This window comes from Ranitomeya imitator, chromosome 6 (assembly GCF_032444005.1).
Source record: "Ranitomeya imitator isolate aRanImi1 chromosome 6, aRanImi1.pri, whole genome shotgun sequence".
Lineage (NCBI taxonomy): Eukaryota > Metazoa > Chordata > Amphibia > Anura > Dendrobatidae > Ranitomeya > Ranitomeya imitator.
The window spans coordinates 359,930,474-359,952,242 of NC_091287.1; the positions used below are offsets into that span (position 1 = coordinate 359,930,474).

General features: G+C 46.1%; 1 protein-coding gene across 2 annotated transcripts in view; it reads left to right on the forward strand.

The window, feature by feature from the left end:
• The window catches only part of FBXO15 (F-box protein 15), a 183,738-nt gene that overhangs the window by 7,511 nt on the left and 154,458 nt on the right, over positions 1-21,769 (forward strand). For both annotated transcript variants that reach the window (XM_069730974.1, XM_069730973.1), the window contains exon 2: positions 11,845-11,986. In XM_069730974.1, the coding sequence (XP_069587075.1) occupies positions 11,865-11,986 (122 nt within the window). In that variant the 5' untranslated portion in view covers positions 11,845-11,864. The remainder of the gene's footprint in view (positions 1-11,844; positions 11,987-21,769) is intronic.

Sequence of the window (21,769 nt, forward strand, 5' to 3'; positions counted from 1 at the left end):
TGGGACGCAGAGGGTGTACCTCCGTGCCGATAGTTCGGTACGGAGGGTCTTTTTGCCCCCTTTGCGTGGTTGTTTGTAGGGTTTTGTGTTGACCGCAAAGTTACCTTTCCTATCCTCGCTCTGTTCAGAAAGTCGGGCCTCACTTTGCTAAATCTATTTAATCTCTATGTTTGTCTTTTCATCTTAACTCACAGTCATTATATGTGGGGGCTGCCTTTTCCTTTGGGGTATTTCTCTGAGGCAAGGTAGGCTTATTTTCTATCTTCAGGCTAGCTAGTTTCTCAGGCTGTGCCGAGTTGCATAGGGAGCGTTAGGCGCAATCCACGGCTGCCTCTAGTGTGGTTGGAGAGGATTAGGGATTGCGGTCAGCAGAGTTCCCACGTCTCAGAGCTCGTTCTATGTTTTTGGGTTATTGTCAGGTCACTGTATGTGCTCTGACTTCTATGTCCATTGTGGTACTGAATTACCAGATCATAACAGTACTGGAGGCCCAAAGTACTAATGATTCCCAATAGAGGGAAAAAAGAAGTTCTGAGACCATTTTTTTTTTTCTTTGCACTGTTTTGCCTTTTTTTTCCCCTAGACATTTGGGTGGTTCGGGACACAGGTGTGGACATGGACATTCAGGGTCTGTGCTCTTCAATGGATAATCTCGTTATAAATTTACAAAAGATTCAAGATTTGGTGGTTCAGAATCCTATGTTAGAACCAAGAATTCCTATTCCTGATTTGTTTTATGGTGATAGAGCCAAGTTTGTGAATTTCAAAAATAATTGCAAACTGTTTCTGGCCTTGAAACCTCGCTCCTCTGGTGACCCAGTTCAACAAGTGAGAATTATAATTTCTTTTTTGCGTGGCGACCCTCAAGACTGGGCATTTTCCCTTGTGCCAGGAGATCCTGCATTAAGTAATATTGATGCGTTTTTCCTGGCGCTCGGATTGCTGTACGATGAGCCTAATTCAGTGGATCAGGCAGAGAAAAATTTGCTGGCTCTGTGTCAGGGTCAGGATGAGATAGAGGTATATTGTCAGAAATTTAGAAAGTGGTCCGTACTCACTCAATGGAATGAAGGTGCGCTCGCAGCTATTTTCAGAAAGGGTCTCTCTGAAGCCCTTAAAGATGTCATGGTGGGATTTCCTATGCCTGCTGGTCTGAATGAGTCTGTCTTTGGCCATACAGATCGGTCGACGCTTGCGTGAGCGTAAATCTGTGCACCATTTGGCGGTATTATCTGAGCATAAACCTGAGCCTATGCAGTGCGGTAGGACTTTGACCAGAGTTGAACGGCAAGAACACAGACGTCTGAATGGGCTGTGTTTCTACTGTGGTGATTCCACTCATGCTATCTCTGATTGTCCTAAGCGCACTAAGCGGTTCGCTAGGTCTGCCACCATTGGTACGGTACAGTCAAAATTTCTTTTGTCCGTTACCTTGATCTGCTCTTTGTCATCTTATTCTGTCATGGCATTTGTGGATTCAGGCGCTGCCCTGAATTTGATGGACTTGGAGTATGCTAGGCGTTGTGGGTTTTTCTTGGAGCCCTTGCAGTGTCCTATTCCATTGAGAGGAATTGATGCTATGCCTTTGGCCAAGAATAAGCCTCAGCACTGGACCCAGCTGACCATGTGCATGGCTCCTGCACATCAGGAGGTTATTCGCTTTCTGGTGTTGCATAATTTGCATGATGTGGTCGTGTTGGGGTTGCCATGGCTACAAGTCCATAATCCCGTATTAGATTGGAAATCCATGTCGGTGTCCAGCTGGGGTTGTCAGGGGGTACATGGTGATGTCCCATTTCTGTCTATTTCATCATCCACCCCTTCTGAGGTTCCAGAGTTCTTGTCTGATTACCGGGATGAATTTGATGAGCCTAAGTCCGATGCCCTACCTCCGCATAGGGATTGTGATTGTGCTATCGATTTGATTCCTGGTATTAAATTCCCAAGGGGTCGAATGTTTAATTTATCTGTGCCTGAGCACGCCGCTATGCGGAGTTATGTGAAGGAGTCTTTGGAGAAGGGGCATATTCGCCCGTCATCGTCGCCATTAGGAGCAGGGTTCTTTTTTGTGGCCAAGAAGGATGGTTCGCTGAGACCTTGTATAGATTACCGCCTTCTAAATAAGATCACGGTTAAATTTCAGTACCCCTTGCCGTTGTTATCTGATTTGTTTGCTCGAATTAAGGGGGCTAGTTGGTTCACCAAGATAGATCTTCGTGGTGCGTATAATCTTGTGCGTATTAAGCGAGGCGATGAATGGAAAACTGCATTTAATACGCCCGAGGGCCATTTTGAGTATCTAGTAATGCCATTCGGACTTGCCAATGCTCCATCAGTGTTTCAGTCCTTTATGCATGACATCTTCCGAGAGTACCTGGATAAATTCCTGATTGTGTACTTGGATGACATTTTGATCTTCTCGGATGATTGGGAGTCTCATGTGAAGCAGGTCAGAACGGTGTTTCAGGTCCTGCGTGCTAATTCTTTGTTTGTGAAGGGATCAAAGTGTCTCTTTGGTGTTCAGAAGGTTTCATTTTTGGGGTTCATCTTTTCCCCTTCTACTATCGAGATGGACCCTGTTAAGGTCCAAGCCATCCATGATTGGACTCAGCCGACATCTCTGAAAAGTCTGCAAAAGTTCCTGGGCTTTGCTAATTTTTATCGTCGCTTCATCTGCAATTTTTCTAGTATTGCTAAACCATTGACCGATTTGACCAAGAAGGGTGCTGATGTGGTCAATTGGTCTTCTGCTGCTGTGGAAGCTTTTCAAGAGTTGAAGCGTCGTTTTTCTTCTGCCCCTGTGTTGTGTCAACCAGATGTTTCGCTTCCATTCCAGGTCGAGGTTGATGCTTCTGAGATTGGAGCAGGGGCTGTTTTGTCGCAGAGAAGTTCTGATTGCTCGGTGATGAAACCATGCGCCTTTTCCAGGAAGTTTTCGCCTGCTGAGCGAAATTATGATGTTGGCAATCGAGAGTTGCTGGCCATGAAGTGGGCATTCGAGGAGTGGCGTCATTGGCTTGAAGGAGCTAAGCATCGCGTGGTGGTCTTGACTGATCATAAGAACTTGACTTATCTCGAGTCTGCCAAGCGGTTGAATCCTAGACAGGCTCGTTGGTCGCTGTTTTTTGCCCATTTTGACTTTGTGATTTCGTACCTTCCGGGCTCTAAAAATGTGAAGGCGGATACTCTGTCTAGGAGTTTTGTGTCTGACTCTCCGGGTTTATCTGAGCCGGCGGGTATTCTCAAAGAGGGAGTAATTGTGTCTGCCATCTCCCCTGATTTGCGGCGGGTGCTGCAAAAATTTCAGGCTAATAAACCTGATCGTTGCCAAGCGGAGAAACTGTTTGTCCCTGATAGATGGACGAATAAAGTTATCTCTGAGGTTCATTGTTCGGTGTTGGCTGGTCATCCTGGAATCTTTGGTACCAGAGAGTTAATGGCTAGATCCTTTTGGTGGCCATCTCTGTCGCGGGATGTGCGTTCTTTTGTGCAGTCCTGTGGGATTTGTGCTCGGGCTAAGCCTTGCTGTTCTCGTGCCAGTGGGTTGCTTTTGCCCTTGCCGGTCCCGAAGAGGCCTTGGACACATATCTCTATGGATTTTATTTCAGATCTTCCCGTCTCTCAAAAAATGTCAGTCATTTGGGTGGTTTGTGATCGCTTCTCTAAGATGGTCCATTTGGTACCCTTGTCTAAATTACCTTCCTCCTTTGATTTGGTGCCATTGTTCTTCCAGCATGTGGTTCGTTTACATGGCATTCCAGAGAATATCGTTTCTGACAGAGGTTCCCAGTTTGTTTCGAGGTTTTGGCGAGCCTTTTGTGCTAGGATGGGCATTGACTTGTCTTTTTCCTCGGCTTTCCATCCTCAGACTAATGGCCAGATCGAACGAACCAATCAGACCTTGGAAACATATCTGAGATGCTTTGTTTCTGCTGATCAGGATGACTGGGTGTCCTTTTTGCCTTTGGCTGAGTTCGCCCTTAATAATCGGGCCAGCTCGGCTACCTTGGTTTCGCCGTTTTTCTGCAACTCTGGGTTCCATCCTCGTTTCTCTTCAGGGCAGGTTGAGTCTTCGGACTGTCCTGGTGTGGATACTGTGGTGGACAGGTTGCAGCAGATTTGGACTCATGTAGTGGACTATTTGACCTTGTCCCAGGAGAAGGCTCAACGTTTCGCTAATCGCAGACGCTGTGTGGGTCCCCGACTTCGTGTTGGGGATTTGGTTTGGTTATCTTCTCGTCATATTCCTATCAAGGTTTCCTCTCCTAAGTTTAAACCTCGTTTCATTGGTCCGTATAGGATTTCTGAGGTTCTTAATCCTGTGTCTTTTCGTCTGACCCTTCCAGATTCTTTTTCCATTCATAACGTATTCCATAGGTCATTGTTGCGGAGATACGTGGCACCTATGGTTCCATCTGTTGATCCTCCTGCCCCGGTTTTGGTGGAGGGGGAGTTGGAGTATATTGTGGAGAAGATTTTGGATTCTCGTGTTTCAAGACGGAAACTCCAGTATCTGGTTAAATGGAAGGGTTATGCTCAGGAAGATATTTCCTGGGTCTTTGCCTCTGATGTCCATGCTCCCGATCTTGTTCGTGCCTTTCATATGGCTCATCCTGGTCGTCCTGGGGGCTCTGGTGAGGGTTCGGTGACCCCTCCTCAAGAAGGGGGGTACTGTTGTGAATTCTGTGGCAGAGCTCCCTCCTGTGGTCACAAGTGGTACTTCGGCTGATTCTCTCTGTGAGCTTCCGTTGGTGGAGGAGAGTGGTACTGCGGCTTCTGAGTTTCCTTCCTCAGGTGATGTGGTGAAGTCGTTAGGTGCTGCTCTATTTAACTCCACCTAGTGCTTTGATCCTGGCCTCCAGTCAATGTTCTAGTATTGGACCTGTTTCCTCCTGGATCGTTCCTGTGGCCTGCTGGTCTGCATAGCTAAGTTCCGCTTTTGCTATTTGTTTGCTGTTTTTTTTCTGTCCAGCTTGCTTATTTGTTTTCTCGTGCTTGCTGGAAGCTCTGGGACGCAGAGGGTGTACCTCCGTGCCGTTAGTTCGGTACGGAGGGTCTTTTTGCCCCCTTTGCGTGGTTGTTTGTAGGGTTTTGTGTTGACCGCAAAGTTACCTTTCCTATCCTCGCTCTGTTCAGAAAGTCGGGCCTCACTTTGCTAAATCTATTTCATCTCTACGTTTGTCTTTTCATCTTAACTCACAGTCATTATATGTGGGGGCTGACTTTTCCTTTGGGGTATTTCTCTGAGGCAAGGTAGGCTTATTTTCTATCTTCAGGCTAGCTAGTTTCTCAGGCTGTGCCGAGTTGCATAGGGAGCGTTTGGCGCAATCCACGGCTGCCTCTAGTGTGGTTGGAGAGGATTAGGGATTGCGGTCAGCAGAGTTCCCACGTCTCAGAGCTCGTTCTATGTTTTTGGGTTATTGTCAGGTCACTGTATGTGCTCTGACTTCTATGTCCATTGTGGTACTGAATTACCAGATCATAACACATTCACAGTAGATATGGTCAGTGAGCTCAGTTAGGAAAGCAGAGCAGTGGTCCTGTTCTTATTTTTCCAAATGCAGGAGGCATCTCTATGAGGCAGGTTTGCCTCGGCAGCATTAGAAGCTCAGTAGCACTGAATCTGTCCAGAATTGGGAGTGAACAGTGCGGTGTAGCAATCCCAGACAGCTTCACTTAATTTTTTTACAAGCTCAAAAGAAAAGAGCTGGAAAGCACTGACCATGTCCTGTTACTGATGCTAGACCATTTTGGTGGCCTGTCTCCTAGGCAGCAAATTGTAAACAAAAAGAAAGTAAATCAGAAAGTTGCTTATTGTTACAGGCACTCTCCAATTACACTCATCCTTGAAGATGTGAATAACCTTGAGGGTATGTGCACACGTATTCTGGTCCACTGCGGATTTCTCCGCAGCGGATTTGATAAATCCGCAGTGCAAAACCGCTGCGGATTAACTGCAGATTTACCGCGGTTTTTCTGCGGATTTCACTGCGGTTTTACAACTGCAGATTTCTATTGGAGCAGCTGTAAAACCGCTGCGGAATCCGCAAAAAGAAGTGACATGCTGCGGAATGTAAACCACTGCGTTTCCGCGCGTTTTTTCCGCAGCATGTGCACAGCGTTTTCTGTTTCCCATAGGTTTACATTGAACTGTAAACTCATGGAAACTGCGGATGCGCAGCATTTTCCGCATCATGTGCACATACCCTAAAGGGGTTTTCTGGGAATACATTTTGAGATTTTGATTAAAGCCATACTCGCCATTTTTGGGTCCAGGGATGCCACTCTGCCAGTACCCTACTCTTTGACAGTCAGCATCGTTGACTTCATCACATCAGTGCATGTGATTACTGCAGCCATCTACGGTAATTGAGCTGCCAACACTAGCATCATACAGCCCAGTGATTTCCAGCTATGGTTACCTGTGCTCTAGTTGTGATGTGACCTCCAGAAAGCCTATAAAGAAAGGAAATTGCATTATTGGAGAAACCCTTCAATTGTAATTTTCTTTTGTCCGTTACCTTGATCTGCTCTTTGTCATCTTATTCTGTCATGGCATTTGTGGATTCAGGCGCTGCCCTGAATTTGATGGACTTGGAGTATGCTAGGCGTTGTGGGTTTTTCTTGGAGCCCTTGCAGTGTCCTATTCCATTGAGAGGAATTGATGCTATGCCTTTGGCCAAGAATAAGCCTCAGCACTGGACCCAGCTGACCATGTGCATGGCTCCTGCACATCAGGAGGTTATTCGCTTTCTGGTGTTGCATAATTTGCATGATGTGGTCGTGTTGGGGTTGCCATGGCTACAAGTCCATAATCCCGTATTAGATTGGAAATCCATGTCGGTGTCCAGCTGGGGTTGTCAGGGGGTACATGGTGATGTCCCATTTCTGTCTATTTCATCATCCACCCCTTCTGAGGTTCCAGAGTTCTTGTCTGATTACCGGGATGAATTTGATGAGCCTAAGTCCGATGCCCTACCTCCGCATAGGGATTGTGATTGTGCTATCGATTTGATTCCTGGTATTAAATTCCCAAGGGGTCGAATGTTTAATTTATCTGTGCCTGAGCACGCCGCTATGCGGAGTTATGTGAAGGAGTCTTTGGAGAAGGGGCATATTCGCCCGTCATCGTCGCCATTAGGAGCAGGGTTCTTTTTTGTGGCCAAGAAGGATGGTTCGCTGAGACCTTGTATAGATTACCGCCTTCTAAATAAGATCACGGTTAAATTTCAGTACCCCTTGCCGTTGTTATCTGATTTGTTTGCTCGAATTAAGGGGGCTAGTTGGTTCACCAAGATAGATCTTCGTGGTGCGTATAATCTTGTGCGTATTAAGCGAGGCGATGAATGGAAAACTGCATTTAATACGCCCGAGGGCCATTTTGAGTATCTAGTAATGCCATTCGGACTTGCCAATGCTCCATCAGTGTTTCAGTCCTTTATGCATGACATCTTCCGAGAGTACCTGGATAAATTCCTGATTGTGTACTTGGATGACATTTTGATCTTCTCGGATGATTGGGAGTCTCATGTGAAGCAGGTCAGAACGGTGTTTCAGGTCCTGCGTGCTAATTCTTTGTTTGTGAAGGGATCAAAGTGTCTCTTTGGTGTTCAGAAGGTTTCATTTTTGGGGTTCATCTTTTCCCCTTCTACTATCGAGATGGACCCTGTTAAGGTCCAAGCCATCCATGATTGGACTCAGCCGACATCTCTGAAAAGTCTGCAAAAGTTCCTGGGCTTTGCTAATTTTTATCGTCGCTTCATCTGCAATTTTTCTAGTATTGCTAAACCATTGACCGATTTGACCAAGAAGGGTGCTGATGTGGTCAATTGGTCTTCTGCTGCTGTGGAAGCTTTTCAAGAGTTGAAGCGTCGTTTTTCTTCTGCCCCTGTGTTGTGTCAACCAGATGTTTCGCTTCCATTCCAGGTCGAGGTTGATGCTTCTGAGATTGGAGCAGGGGCTGTTTTGTCGCAGAGAAGTTCTGATTGCTCGGTGATGAAACCATGCGCCTTTTCCAGGAAGTTTTCGCCTGCTGAGCGAAATTATGATGTTGGCAATCGAGAGTTGCTGGCCATGAAGTGGGCATTCGAGGAGTGGCGTCATTGGCTTGAAGGAGCTAAGCATCGCGTGGTGGTCTTGACTGATCATAAGAACTTGACTTATCTCGAGTCTGCCAAGCGGTTGAATCCTAGACAGGCTCGTTGGTCGCTGTTTTTTGCCCATTTTGACTTTGTGATTTCGTACCTTCCGGGCTCTAAAAATGTGAAGGCGGATACTCTGTCTAGGAGTTTTGTGTCTGACTCTCCGGGTTTATCTGAGCCGGCGGGTATTCTCAAAGAGGGAGTAATTGTGTCTGCCATCTCCCCTGATTTGCGGCGGGTGCTGCAAAAATTTCAGGCTAATAAACCTGATCGTTGCCAAGCGGAGAAACTGTTTGTCCCTGATAGATGGACGAATAAAGTTATCTCTGAGGTTCATTGTTCGGTGTTGGCTGGTCATCCTGGAATCTTTGGTACCAGAGAGTTAATGGCTAGATCCTTTTGGTGGCCATCTCTGTCGCGGGATGTGCGTTCTTTTGTGCAGTCCTGTGGGATTTGTGCTCGGGCTAAGCCTTGCTGTTCTCGTGCCAGTGGGTTGCTTTTGCCCTTGCCGGTCCCGAAGAGGCCTTGGACACATATCTCTATGGATTTTATTTCAGATCTTCCCGTCTCTCAAAAAATGTCAGTCATTTGGGTGGTTTGTGATCGCTTCTCTAAGATGGTCCATTTGGTACCCTTGTCTAAATTACCTTCCTCCTTTGATTTGGTGCCATTGTTCTTCCAGCATGTGGTTCGTTTACATGGCATTCCAGAGAATATCGTTTCTGACAGAGGTTCCCAGTTTGTTTCGAGGTTTTGGCGAGCCTTTTGTGCTAGGATGGGCATTGACTTGTCTTTTTCCTCGGCTTTCCATCCTCAGACTAATGGCCAGATCGAACGAACCAATCAGACCTTGGAAACATATCTGAGATGCTTTGTTTCTGCTGATCAGGATGACTGGGTGTCCTTTTTGCCTTTGGCTGAGTTCGCCCTTAATAATCGGGCCAGCTCGGCTACCTTGGTTTCGCCGTTTTTCTGCAACTCTGGGTTCCATCCTCGTTTCTCTTCAGGGCAGGTTGAGTCTTCGGACTGTCCTGGTGTGGATACTGTGGTGGACAGGTTGCAGCAGATTTGGACTCATGTAGTGGACTATTTGACCTTGTCCCAGGAGAAGGCTCAACGTTTCGCTAATCGCAGACGCTGTGTGGGTCCCCGACTTCGTGTTGGGGATTTGGTTTGGTTATCTTCTCGTCATATTCCTATCAAGGTTTCCTCTCCTAAGTTTAAACCTCGTTTCATTGGTCCGTATAGGATTTCTGAGGTTCTTAATCCTGTGTCTTTTCGTCTGACCCTTCCAGATTCTTTTTCCATTCATAACGTATTCCATAGGTCATTGTTGCGGAGATACGTGGCACCTATGGTTCCATCTGTTGATCCTCCTGCCCCGGTTTTGGTGGAGGGGGAGTTGGAGTATATTGTGGAGAAGATTTTGGATTCTCGTGTTTCAAGACGGAAACTCCAGTATCTGGTTAAATGGAAGGGTTATGCTCAGGAAGATATTTCCTGGGTCTTTGCCTCTGATGTCCATGCTCCCGATCTTGTTCGTGCCTTTCATATGGCTCATCCTGGTCGTCCTGGGGGCTCTGGTGAGGGTTCGGTGACCCCTCCTCAAGAAGGGGGGTACTGTTGTGAATTCTGTGGCAGAGCTCCCTCCTGTGGTCACAAGTGGTACTTCGGCTGATTCTCTCTGTGAGCTTCCGTTGGTGGAGGAGAGTGGTACTGCGGCTTCTGAGTTTCCTTCCTCAGGTGATGTGGTGAAGTCGTTAGGTGCTGCTCTATTTAACTCCACCTAGTGCTTTGATCCTGGCCTCCAGTCAATGTTCTAGTATTGGACCTGTTTCCTCCTGGATCGTTCCTGTGGCCTGCTGGTCTGCATAGCTAAGTTCCGCTTTTGCTATTTGTTTGCTGTTTTTTTTCTGTCCAGCTTGCTTATTTGTTTTCTCGTGCTTGCTGGAAGCTCTGGGACGCAGAGGGTGTACCTCCGTGCCGTTAGTTCGGTACGGAGGGTCTTTTTGCCCCCTTTGCGTGGTTGTTTGTAGGGTTTTGTGTTGACCGCAAAGTTACCTTTCCTATCCTCGCTCTGTTCAGAAAGTCGGGCCTCACTTTGCTAAATCTATTTCATCTCTACGTTTGTCTTTTCATCTTAACTCACAGTCATTATATGTGGGGGCTGACTTTTCCTTTGGGGTATTTCTCTGAGGCAAGGTAGGCTTATTTTCTATCTTCAGGCTAGCTAGTTTCTCAGGCTGTGCCGAGTTGCATAGGGAGCGTTTGGCGCAATCCACGGCTGCCTCTAGTGTGGTTGGAGAGGATTAGGGATTGCGGTCAGCAGAGTTCCCACGTCTCAGAGCTCGTTCTATGTTTTTGGGTTATTGTCAGGTCACTGTATGTGCTCTGACTTCTATGTCCATTGTGGTACTGAATTACCAGATCATAACACATTCACAGTAGATATGGTCAGTGAGCTCAGTTAGGAAAGCAGAGCAGTGGTCCTGTTCTTATTTTTCCAAATGCAGGAGGCATCTCTATGAGGCAGGTTTGCCTCGGCAGCATTAGAAGCTCAGTAGCACTGAATCTGTCCAGAATTGGGAGTGAACAGTGCGGTGTAGCAATCCCAGACAGCTTCACTTAATTTTTTTACAAGCTCAAAAGAAAAGAGCTGGAAAGCACTGACCATGTCCTGTTACTGATGCTAGACCATTTTGGTGGCCTGTCTCCTAGGCAGCAAATTGTAAACAAAAAGAAAGTAAATCAGAAAGTTGCTTATTGTTACAGGCACTCTCCAATTACACTCATCCTTGAAGATGTGAATAACCTTGAGGGTATGTGCACACGTATTCTGGTCCACTGCGGATTTCTCCGCAGCGGATTTGATAAATCCGCAGTGCAAAACCGCTGCGGATTAACTGCAGATTTACCGCGGTTTTTCTGCGGATTTCACTGCGGTTTTACAACTGCAGATTTCTATTGGAGCAGCTGTAAAACCGCTGCGGAATCCGCAAAAAGAAGTGACATGCTGCGGAATGTAAACCACTGCGTTTCCGCGCGTTTTTTCCGCAGCATGTGCACAGCGTTTTCTGTTTCCCATAGGTTTACATTGAACTGTAAACTCATGGAAACTGCGGATGCGCAGCATTTTCCGCATCATGTGCACATACCCTAAAGGGGTTTTCTGGGAATACATTTTGAGATTTTGATTAAAGCCATACTCGCCATTTTTGGGTCCAGGGATGCCACTCTGCCAGTACCCTACTCTTTGACAGTCAGCATCGTTGACTTCATCACATCAGTGCATGTGATTACTGCAGCCATCTACGGTAATTGAGCTGCCAACACTAGCATCATACAGCCCAGTGATTTCCAGCTATGGTTACCTGTGCTCTAGTTGTGATGTGACCTCCAGAAAGCCTATAAAGAAAGGAAATTGCATTATTGGAGAAACCCTTCAATTGTAAAGCTTAAGCTCTTTTTACACTCTAGATACCAAATTTAGAGTTTATTTTACTAAGCAAAAGTATATAAAAAAAAAATAACAAAAAGGTTAGTGAGGCTGCTGTTTTGCCAAAAACTAGTGACTTTTACTATAGAGAATAATGGGAACCTTTTGCTGTGGTCCCTGCTGGATGTGATGTACTCAAGGGGATGTGGCACCTACATTGTGGATGAATAACCTACAAAAGTCTTATAGATTTTTTATTTCTTGTAGGCGAATGTTCAGATTTTAAAATGGCGTCAGGACGTGGTTGGATTAATCAGCAGCACACTAATAAGATACAGAAACCAAGACTAACTGCACAGTCTTCATTACAACCATCTCAAAGTCCAAGTTCAGTAGGACATCAAAGATGGTAAGCATTTACTGTAACATGGTACAGCTTTAGAATTATAGCTCTAAAGAATTATGACATGTAAGGCTTTAAATATACGGTACCTTTATATCGTTATGTTATATTAAGTATAGAACATCTGCAGTATTCTATGTCATGTATACCTCTTGATCAAAGTGGTTGAATTCAGGACATATGGACACCAAAGATGAATGTAATATGAAAACTGTATGGCAGACCACAGCTTCTTCATCTGATCCGCTTGGGTTTTTGAAGCATGTGGACTTTCCACCAATTGCGTGGTCAATTTCAGTTCAACACCTTCATGATATGATAATGTTTGTTTTTTCTTTTTCTCCCCTTCTTCCAAGCCATAGTGACCTCAGGGTCGCTTCATTTGTGATGTGCTCCCTAAAAAAAAACGTGTTTCTGTAAATTTTTTTGGACAAGTGAGAAGCCATTGGTCAAAGTTTAACCCTTCTATCTTCCTAACTAAAAAAAAAATGTGCTGATGTGAGGTTGATATGTGGGAGGTGTTGTTTGTGGACTATTTTGTGTGACGTAACTCTCTGATTTAAGGGCATAAAAATTGAAAGCTTGGAGAAAATTTCGAAAATGTAGCAATTTTCACATTTTTCCTTTTTTTTCACAAATAAGTACGGTAAGTCATATCGGATAAATTTCACCACTATCATGAAGTACAATATATCACGAAAAAACAGTCTCAGAATCAGTGAGATCCACTGAAGCGTTCCAGAGTTATTACCATCCACCTGAAGTGACACTAGTCAAAATTCTAAAATTTGGCCTGGTCATGAAGGTGAAAACATTGTTGGGAGTGAAGGGGTTAAATACTAAGGGTGTGTGGTGTTTTTTTTTTTTTTTTTTTAATTTTAACCCCTTAATCCCATATGACGTACTATCCCATCGAGGTGACCTGGGACTTAATTCCCAGTGACGGGATAGTACGTCATACGCAATCGGCCGCGCTCACGGGGGGAGCGCGGCAGATCGCGGCCGGGTGTCAACTGACTATCGCAGCTGACATCCGGCACTATGTGCCAGGACTGGTCACTGACCGCTCCTGGCACATTAACCCCCGGCACACTGCGATCAAGGATGATCACAGTGTTCCGGCGGTATAGGGAAGCATCGCGCAGGGAGGAGGCTCCCTGCGGGCTTCCCTGAGACCCTCGGTACAAGGCGATGTGCTCACCTTGTACCGAGCGTCTCCTCCCTGCAGGCTCCGGATCCAAAATGGCCGTGGGGCTACTTCCGGGTAATGCAGGGAGGTGGTTTACAAGCGCCTGCTCAGAGCAGGCGCCTGTAAGCCTGAAGCAGTGCATGTCAGATCGCTGATCTGACACAGTGCTCTGCAAAGTGTCAGATCAGCGATCTGTCACTATATAGTGATGTCCCCCCCCTGGGACAATGTGATAATGTAAAAAAAAAAATACTTAAATGTGTTAAAAAAAAAAAAAAAAAAACCCTAAATAAAGAATAAAATATATATTGTTCCCATAAATACATTTCTTTATCTAAAGAAAAAAAACAAAATAAAAGTACACATATTTAGTATCGCCGTGTCCGTAACGACCCGACCTATAAAACTGTCCCGCTAGTTAACCCTTTCAGTGAACACCGTAAAAAATAGAGTACCGCTCAAAACGTCATCTTGTCCTGCAAAAAACGAGCCGCAATACAGCAATATCAGCGAAAAAATAAAAAAAGTTATAGTCCTCAGAATAAAGCGATGCAAAAATAATTATTTTTTCTATAAAATAGTTTTTATCGTATAAAAGCGCCAAAACATAAAAAAAATATAAATGAGGTATCGCTGTAATCGTACTGACCAGAAGAATAAAACTGCTTTATCAATTTTACCAAACATGGAACAATATAAACGCCCCCCCCCAAAAGAAATTCATGAATAGCTGGTTTTTGGTCATTCTGCCTCACAAAAATCGGATTAAAAAGCGATCGAAAAATGTCACGTGCCCGAAATGTTACCAATAAAAATGTCAACTCGTCCCGCAAAAACAAGACCTCACATGACTCTGTGGACCAAAATATGGAAAAATTGTAGCTCTCAAAATGTGGAGACGCAAAAACTATTTTTTGCAATAAAAAGCGTCTTTTAGTGTGTGACAGCTGCCAATCGTAAAAATCCGCTAAAAAACCCGCTATAAAAGTAAAGCAAAACCTCCTTCATGACCCCCTTGGTTAGGGAAGAACAATACAATGAAAAAAATGTATTTATTTCCATTTTCCCATTAGGCCGGCCTCACACTCAGCGTATAAAAATACGGTCCGTAATTTACGTCCGTAATACGCAGAAAAGTCCCCAAAATAGTGGTCCATATCTCATTCGTAGGCAGGGTGTGTCAGCGTATTTTGCGCATGGCATCTTCCGTATGTAATCCGTATGGCGTCCGTACTGCGAGATTTTCTCGCAGGCTTGCAAAACTGACATACGGACATACAATGGATCCATGTTCTCAAAAAATTGTAAAAACATATATACTGTCATATATATTACTTACAGGTACTTTCCTGCACGCAACCTCCGATCCTCACAAGATCTCCTCCTCTACTCCCCTATTATCTCCTCTTCCCACAATCGCATACAAGATTTCTCTCGTGCATCCCCCCTACTCTGGAATGCTCTACCACAACATATCAGACTCTCGCCTACCATCGAAACCTTCAAAAAGAACCTGAAGACCCACCTCTTCCGACAAGCCTACAACCTGCAGTAACCACCGATTGACCAAACCGCTGCACAGCCAGCTCTACCCTCACCTACTGTATCCTCACCCATCCCTTGTAGATTGTGAGCCCTCGCGGCAGGGTCCTCTCTCCTCCTGTACCAGTTGTGACTTGTATTGTTAAAGATTATTGTACTTGTTTTATTATGCATACCCCTCCTCACATGTAAAGCGCCATGGAATAAATGGCGCTATAATAATAAATAATAATAATAATAATAATAATAATATATATATATTTCATACAGCGCTAGATAGCTTAAAAGCCGGTATCTTCCAGATGTGCCTTTTCTGGGGTGGCTGGGGCCAGATGTTTTTAGCCGGGGGGGGGAAGGCAATAACCATGGACCCTCTCCAGGCGATTAATATCTGCCCTCAGTCACTGGCTTTACCATTCTGGTGGAGAAAATTGCGCGGGAGCCCACGCCAATTTTTTCTGCGATTTAACCCTTTAAATTAATAGCTAGAGCGCCCAAATTTTGCACATACACACTACTAACATTAGTAGTGTGGAATATGCAAAAAAAGGGATATGAGATGGTTTACTGTATGTAAACCATGTCTCATATCATGTCGGGTTTGGGAAAAGCCGGCAATTGAATTACCGGCTTTTAAGCTATCTAGCACTGTATGAAATATTAATATATATACATATATGTGTCTCACTGACTGGTCCGTGTGTAATCCGTATTTTTCTGGCCCCCATAGACTTTCATTGGCATATTTTTTGCGCAATACGGTGACAAACACAGCATGCTGCGATTTTCTACGGCCGTAGAACACCGTATAATACGGATCAGTAAAATACGGCTGATAGGAGCTGGGGCATAGAGAAGCATTGTACCGTATGCAATCTGTATTTTCAGCACCTCTCTTACGTCCGTAAAACACGCTAGTGTGAGGCTGGCCTTTCGGGTTAGGGCTAGGGTTGGGGCTAGGGTTAGGGCTTCAGTTAGTGTTGGGGCTAAAGTTAGGGTTAGAGCTGGGGCTAAAGTTAGGGTTAGAGCTGGGGCTAAAGTTAGGGTTAGGGTTGGGGCTAAAGTTAGGGTTACGGTTGGGGTTAGGGTTGGGGCTAAAGTTAGGGTTGGGGCTAAAGTTACAGTTAGGGCTATTGTTAGGGTTGGGGCTAAAGTTAGGGTTAGGGTTTGGATTACATTTACGGTTGGGATTAGGGTTAGGGGTGTGTCAGGGTTAGGGGTGTGGTTAGGGTTATGGTTGGGATTAGGGTTAGGGGTGTGGTTAGGGTTGTGATTAGGGTTAGGGGTGTGGTTGGGGTTAGGGTTAGGGGTGTGTTTGGATAATGGTTTCAGTTACAATTCGGGGTTTCCACTGTTTAGGTACATCAGGGCTCTCCAAACACGACATGGCGTCCGATCTCCATTCCAAGCAATTCTGCGTTGGAAAAGTAAAACAGTGCTCTTTCCCTTCCGAGCTCTCCCGTGCGCCCAAACAGGGGTTTACCCCAATATGTGGGGTATTAGCGTACTCAGGATAAATTGGATAACAACTTTTAGGGTCCAATTGGTCTTGTTACCCATGGGAAGATAAAAATTTGGGGGGCTAAAAACATTTTTGTGGGAAAAAAATGATTTTTTATTTCTCCAGTCACCTTCCACGACAACGGTACTGGAGGATGTCTCCCCGCCCTAATGGGGGACAGGAAACACAAAGAGGTTAAATACCCTCCCCTTCCTGCCACCTCCAGTGTTTTTCCTGTCCCCTATGGGGCATGAAGAGGTCCTGCGGTAGTGCTGCCGTGGCCGGCGATCGGAGCACTCAGGTCTTACCTAGCCGGGCAGCCTGGGTCGGGATGTGTCTCCTCCCTGCAGCGCTGCTCCCGTCTCCCCACATTGTGCGGACTCTGGACCCTTTCTCCGCTCCTCCCGCGCTCCTTTGGGAGTAAAGCGGAGCGGTGTGGTGTGGCCAGGGTCCCCGCGCGGCTCCCCGGCATTTCCTCCTCTCCTCATGGCCGGAAACGGTGGTCGCGCGAACCGGAAGTACCCGAGCTTCCGGTTCACGGCATGTGCGTTCCAGCGGTGGAATGCACGCGCGTCGGACTACAGTTGATGGCGGCATAGCGGTCTTTCCCTTACGCCTGGGACCGGGAGGAGGAGCACAAGATTGGACGCAGCTTCCACAGTATTTAACCCTGGTAGTCACCTCCAGGTAAGGCCCCCTGTCTGACTGGACTACAGTACTGACTGACCATGGAGGGTGACAGATCTGTCTCTGCTTCTGCCGAGCCCTGCGTCCTCCTTCCTACCGTGAGTAGTGGGTTAAGGTCCCTCTATCCCTGTATTCCTTAGGGTGCCATATACTTAGTCCCCCTTCTCTCTCTCTTTTAGGGAGACAAGGCCTCTGCCCCTAGGAAGGACAGATCTTCCAAGACAAAATCGGAAGATCGAAAATGTGGTGTTTGTGCATCAAAGCTACCTTCTTCTTACAAGAAGAGACTGTGCCAGCCCTGCACTGATGAAATAATTCGCTCAGAACAGCCATCCTTGTTTGAGAGCATTAAATCCCTCATTAAACAGGAAGTTCAGTCCTCGGTATCGGCCCTTTCCCAGTCTCTGTTACCTCCACCACCTCCTCCTAAAAAAAGGAAGATGGCAACGGTTACTTCTGATTCAGATTCTGGTGAACTTCATTCCTCCGGCTCGGAGGATTTGTGGGAGAATGAGGGCTCCACTTCCACCCCCAAAGAGGAGAGTAAAAAATATTACTTTTCCTCAGAGGACATACAGGAGTTAATTAGTATGGTCAGGGGGACAATGGGTGTCGAGGAGGAGGAGGAGAAGCCATCAGTGCAGGATGAGATGTTCGGTGGGTTAAAACCTAAAAAATTAAAGGGGTTCCCTATACATGAGAATGTACAGAGTCTTATCCTTCATGAATGGGAATCTCCCGAAAAGGGTCTTACTGTTCCCTCTGAGCTTAAAAATCGTTTTTCTCTCGATGGAGACGTCTCCCTGTGGGATACCCCTAAAGTAGACGTGCAGGTCTCTAGAGTGTCAAAAAAGACAACCCTCCCTTTTCGAGGATTCTTCCCAACTCAGAGACCCTATGGACCGCATGATGGAGAGTTTACTAAGAAGATCGTGGGAGACTTCTACCAATCTCCTTAAAACAAACATTGCGTCCACCTGCGTGGCTAGATCCCTATTTCGTTGGCTCCGCACGCTGGAAGACCACCTTACCCAGGGAACATCTAGGGAAGTAATCTTAGATTCTCTCCCGCTTCTCCAAAAAGCTACGGGCTTCCTTGCCGATGCTTCGGCAGAGTCCGTAAGAGTGGCTGCCAAATCGGCAGTTCTCTCTAACTCAGCCAGAAGAGCTCTATGGCTCAAGTCTTGGAGTGGGGATATAACGTCCAAAACAAAGCTCTGTGCCATTCCCTTTCAGGGCCGCTATCTGTTCGGGCAGGCCCTGGATGATATTCTGGATAAAGCAACGGACAAGAAGAAAGCGCTTCCGGAACAGAGAAATCCGAAGAAACGTTTTTTTCGTCCCTCAAAAGAGCAACCCTTCCAACGGGAATTCAAAGGGAAAGGCAAATCAGGACGCTGGAGCTATCCTAAAGGGGGGGAAAGGTAGGAACATCCTGGTTTCCCCAGTCCCAGCAGACCCCGGACAAACAGTGACTACGCCCAGGGCGTTGGGGGGCATCTCTCGAGCTTCATCAACCAGTGGAGGTCCATTTCGTCGAACCAGTGGGTACTCAACACTATTCAGAATGGACTAAAATTAGAGTTCGAGAGCCCTCCCCCTCATCACATAAGGATAACCTCATTGCAGAGTCTCAGCCCTCAGGGCGCATTCCTTTCCGGCCTCCAGAACTTACTCCAGGAAGGAGTAATTTCCTCAGTACCTCAGCAAGAAATTGGCAGAGGACACTATTCCCACCTGTTTCTGATCAAGAAACCTTCGGGGAAGCACCGAATAATAATCAACTTGAAACCCCTGAATCAAGTAATAACCTACAGGAGGTTCAAGATGGAGTCGGTCAAAACAGCGATCCCTCTGATAGGACAGGACTGGGCGATGACTACAGTGGATCTGAGGGACGCTTATTATCACGTCCCAATCCATCCAGAATTCCGGAAGTACCTAAGATTCGCAATATCTCAGGATCGGGAGATAGTACACTACCAGTTCAACTCCCTTCCCTTCGGAATAGCCTCAGCTCCCAGAGTCTTTACAAAGATCATGACAGAAGCCATTATATTCATCCGTCTTCAGGGGATCTGCATAGTACCCTATCTAGACGATCTACTTATTGTCGCTCCCTCAGTCTCCCGCCTCAGGGCCGACTTAACAAGATCTCTAGAAATCCTAAAGTCGTTGGGTTGGATCCCAAATCTAGAGAAATCGGACCTTCGTCCCTCCAGGAGGAAGAAGTTCCTAGGAGTCCTTCTGGACTCGGAGGCGAGGAGATCCTTTCTGCCCAGAGAACGTCAACTCGATCTGGTACAGAAGATAACAGCATTCAGAACCCTGAAGGCTCCTACTCTACGACATTCCATGTCTATACTGGGATCTCTAACATCTTGTATCCAGATGGTACCTTGGGCTCAAGCCCACACGAGAGTCCTCCAAACCCATATCCTATCCTGGGACGGAAAACAGAGTTCTCTCTCCAAGAGAATTTGCCTTCCCAATCATGTCAAGGCATCCCTGACATGGTGGCTACGGCTCCGAAACCTCCAACAGGGGGTCAGTTGGGATCAAATCCCGCTAAAGACACTAACATCGGATGCCAGTCAAAGGGGATGGGGAGCTATAGTCGACGGATCCCATTTCCAGGGCACCTGGGGCCCAGACATCAGAGCAAACTCTTCAAACTTCAGAGAACTGAAAGCGGTGGAAGAAGCATTAAAAGCTGCATCCTCCATTGTTCAGGGACACCATGTCAGAATATATTCCGACAATATGACCACGGTAGCATACCTTCGTCATCAAGGAGGCACAAGATTCAGGAAACTAAAAACCTTAGCCTCAAACATTTTTTTCTGGGCAGAGAGGCACGTCCTCTCTATTTCAGCAGTTCACCTGAGGGGGTCAGCCAATACCCAGGCAGATTTCCTGAGCAGAAGGGATGTACATCCAGGGGAATGGTGTCTGGACCAGGAGGTCTTTCTCTCCCTGATTTCCAGATGGGGGATCCTAGAGGTAGACCTTTTTGCCAACAGTCAGAATGCCAAGCTGCGAACTTATTTCTCCCTAAATATGACAGACAGAGCACTGGGCATGGATGCGTTCTCTCACCCGTGGAGGTTCAACCTCGTTTATGCATTTCCTCTGATCCCATTGCTATCAAAAACTCTACAGAAGATCCGATCGGAACGAGTTACGGCGATTCTAATCGCACCAACATGGCCAGGGAGGAGTTGGTACAGCGCCCTGTTAGACATGGCTCAGGAAGGTCCAATATGTCTACCTCAGAAGGAAAATCTTCTTCATCAGGGACCGTTGCTGCATCCAAACCTTCACAGATTGAATCTTTCAGCATGGCTTCTGAAGCCGAGATACTAAAGGCAAGAGGTCTCTCAGACGGAGTAATTCATACTCTCCAGAACAGTAGAAAACCCATAACAAATGCCATTTATGCCAAAATCTGGAAGAAGTTTTCATTGTGGTATCTTCCAGATATTCCAGACCCATTTCATCCAAATATTGCCAAAATTCTGGACTTCTTGCAGAGGGGTCTAGAGTTGGGTCTTAAGCCTAACACCTTAAAGGTACAGATTTCAGCACTTAGCTTCTATTTCGATCAGGAACTAGCCAAACATCGGTGGATCAGGCATTTTATAACTTCAGCGAGTAGAATCCGTCCCAGAGTTCTCAACAATACTCCTCCTTGGGACCTTAATTTGGTCCTTAATAGTCTAACTCGGGACCCTTTCGAACTTTTATCTCAGGCTTCACTAAAGGTTCTTACCCTAAAAACCGTCTTTTTAGTGGCTATTACCTCTGCCAGACGGATAGGAGAACTACATGCCCTATCCATACAAGAGCCTTACTTGAGGGTAACATCTGATAGTATAATCCTTCGTCTAGATCCTACCTTCCTACCTAAAGTAACATCAGACTTTCATAGAGGTCAGGACATAGTGTTGCCCTCATTCTACCCGCATCCTTCTAATATAAGAGTGGAGTCCTTCCACACTCTGGATGTTCGCAGAGTGGTTCTACATTATCTTTCACAAACAGAGAGTTGGAGGATTTACCAAAATCTCTTCATTCAACTCTCCGGGAAGAACAAAGGCAGAAAGGCTACGAAAAATACTATCGCCAACTGGATTAAACAAGCCATATTTCTGGCATACTCATCCCAGAATCTACCACCTCCTCCATCACTGAAGGCCCATTCTACACGGTCGGTGTTAACATCATGGGCAGAGAGAGGTGACGCTTCTACGGAGCAGATTTGCAGAGCCGCCACCTGGTCACCAGTACATACGTTCACCAGGCACTCCAGGCTTGATTTCAACCGGGATTTAACTTTCGGCAGAACAGTTTTGCAAGCGGTTGTCCCCCCCCTAGAAATTATTTGTTGGTACTACTCCAGTACCGCTGTCGTGGAAGGTGACTGGAGAAAATAGAATTATTCTTACCGTTAATTTGGTTTCTAGGAACCTTCCACGACAGCACTAATTTCCCTCCCTATCTGATGATTTTATTGGATGATTCCTGCACTTAAGTGGTAACACTGGAGGTGGCAGGAAGGGGAGGGTATTTAACCTCTTTGTGTTTCCTGTCCCCCATTAGGGCGGGGAGACATCCTCCAGTACCGCTGTCGTGGAAGGTTCCTAGAAACCGAATTAACGGTAAGAATAATTCTATTTTTCACGCTCTGTGTTATATACTGTAGTGAAACACTTGGGGGTTCAAAGCTCTCACACCACATCTATATAAATTCCTTAGGTGGTCTAGTTTCCAATATGGGGTCACTTGTCGGGGGTTTCTACTGTTTAGGTACATCAGGGGCTCTACAAATGCAACGTGATGCAGGCAGACCAATACATCTAAGTCTGCA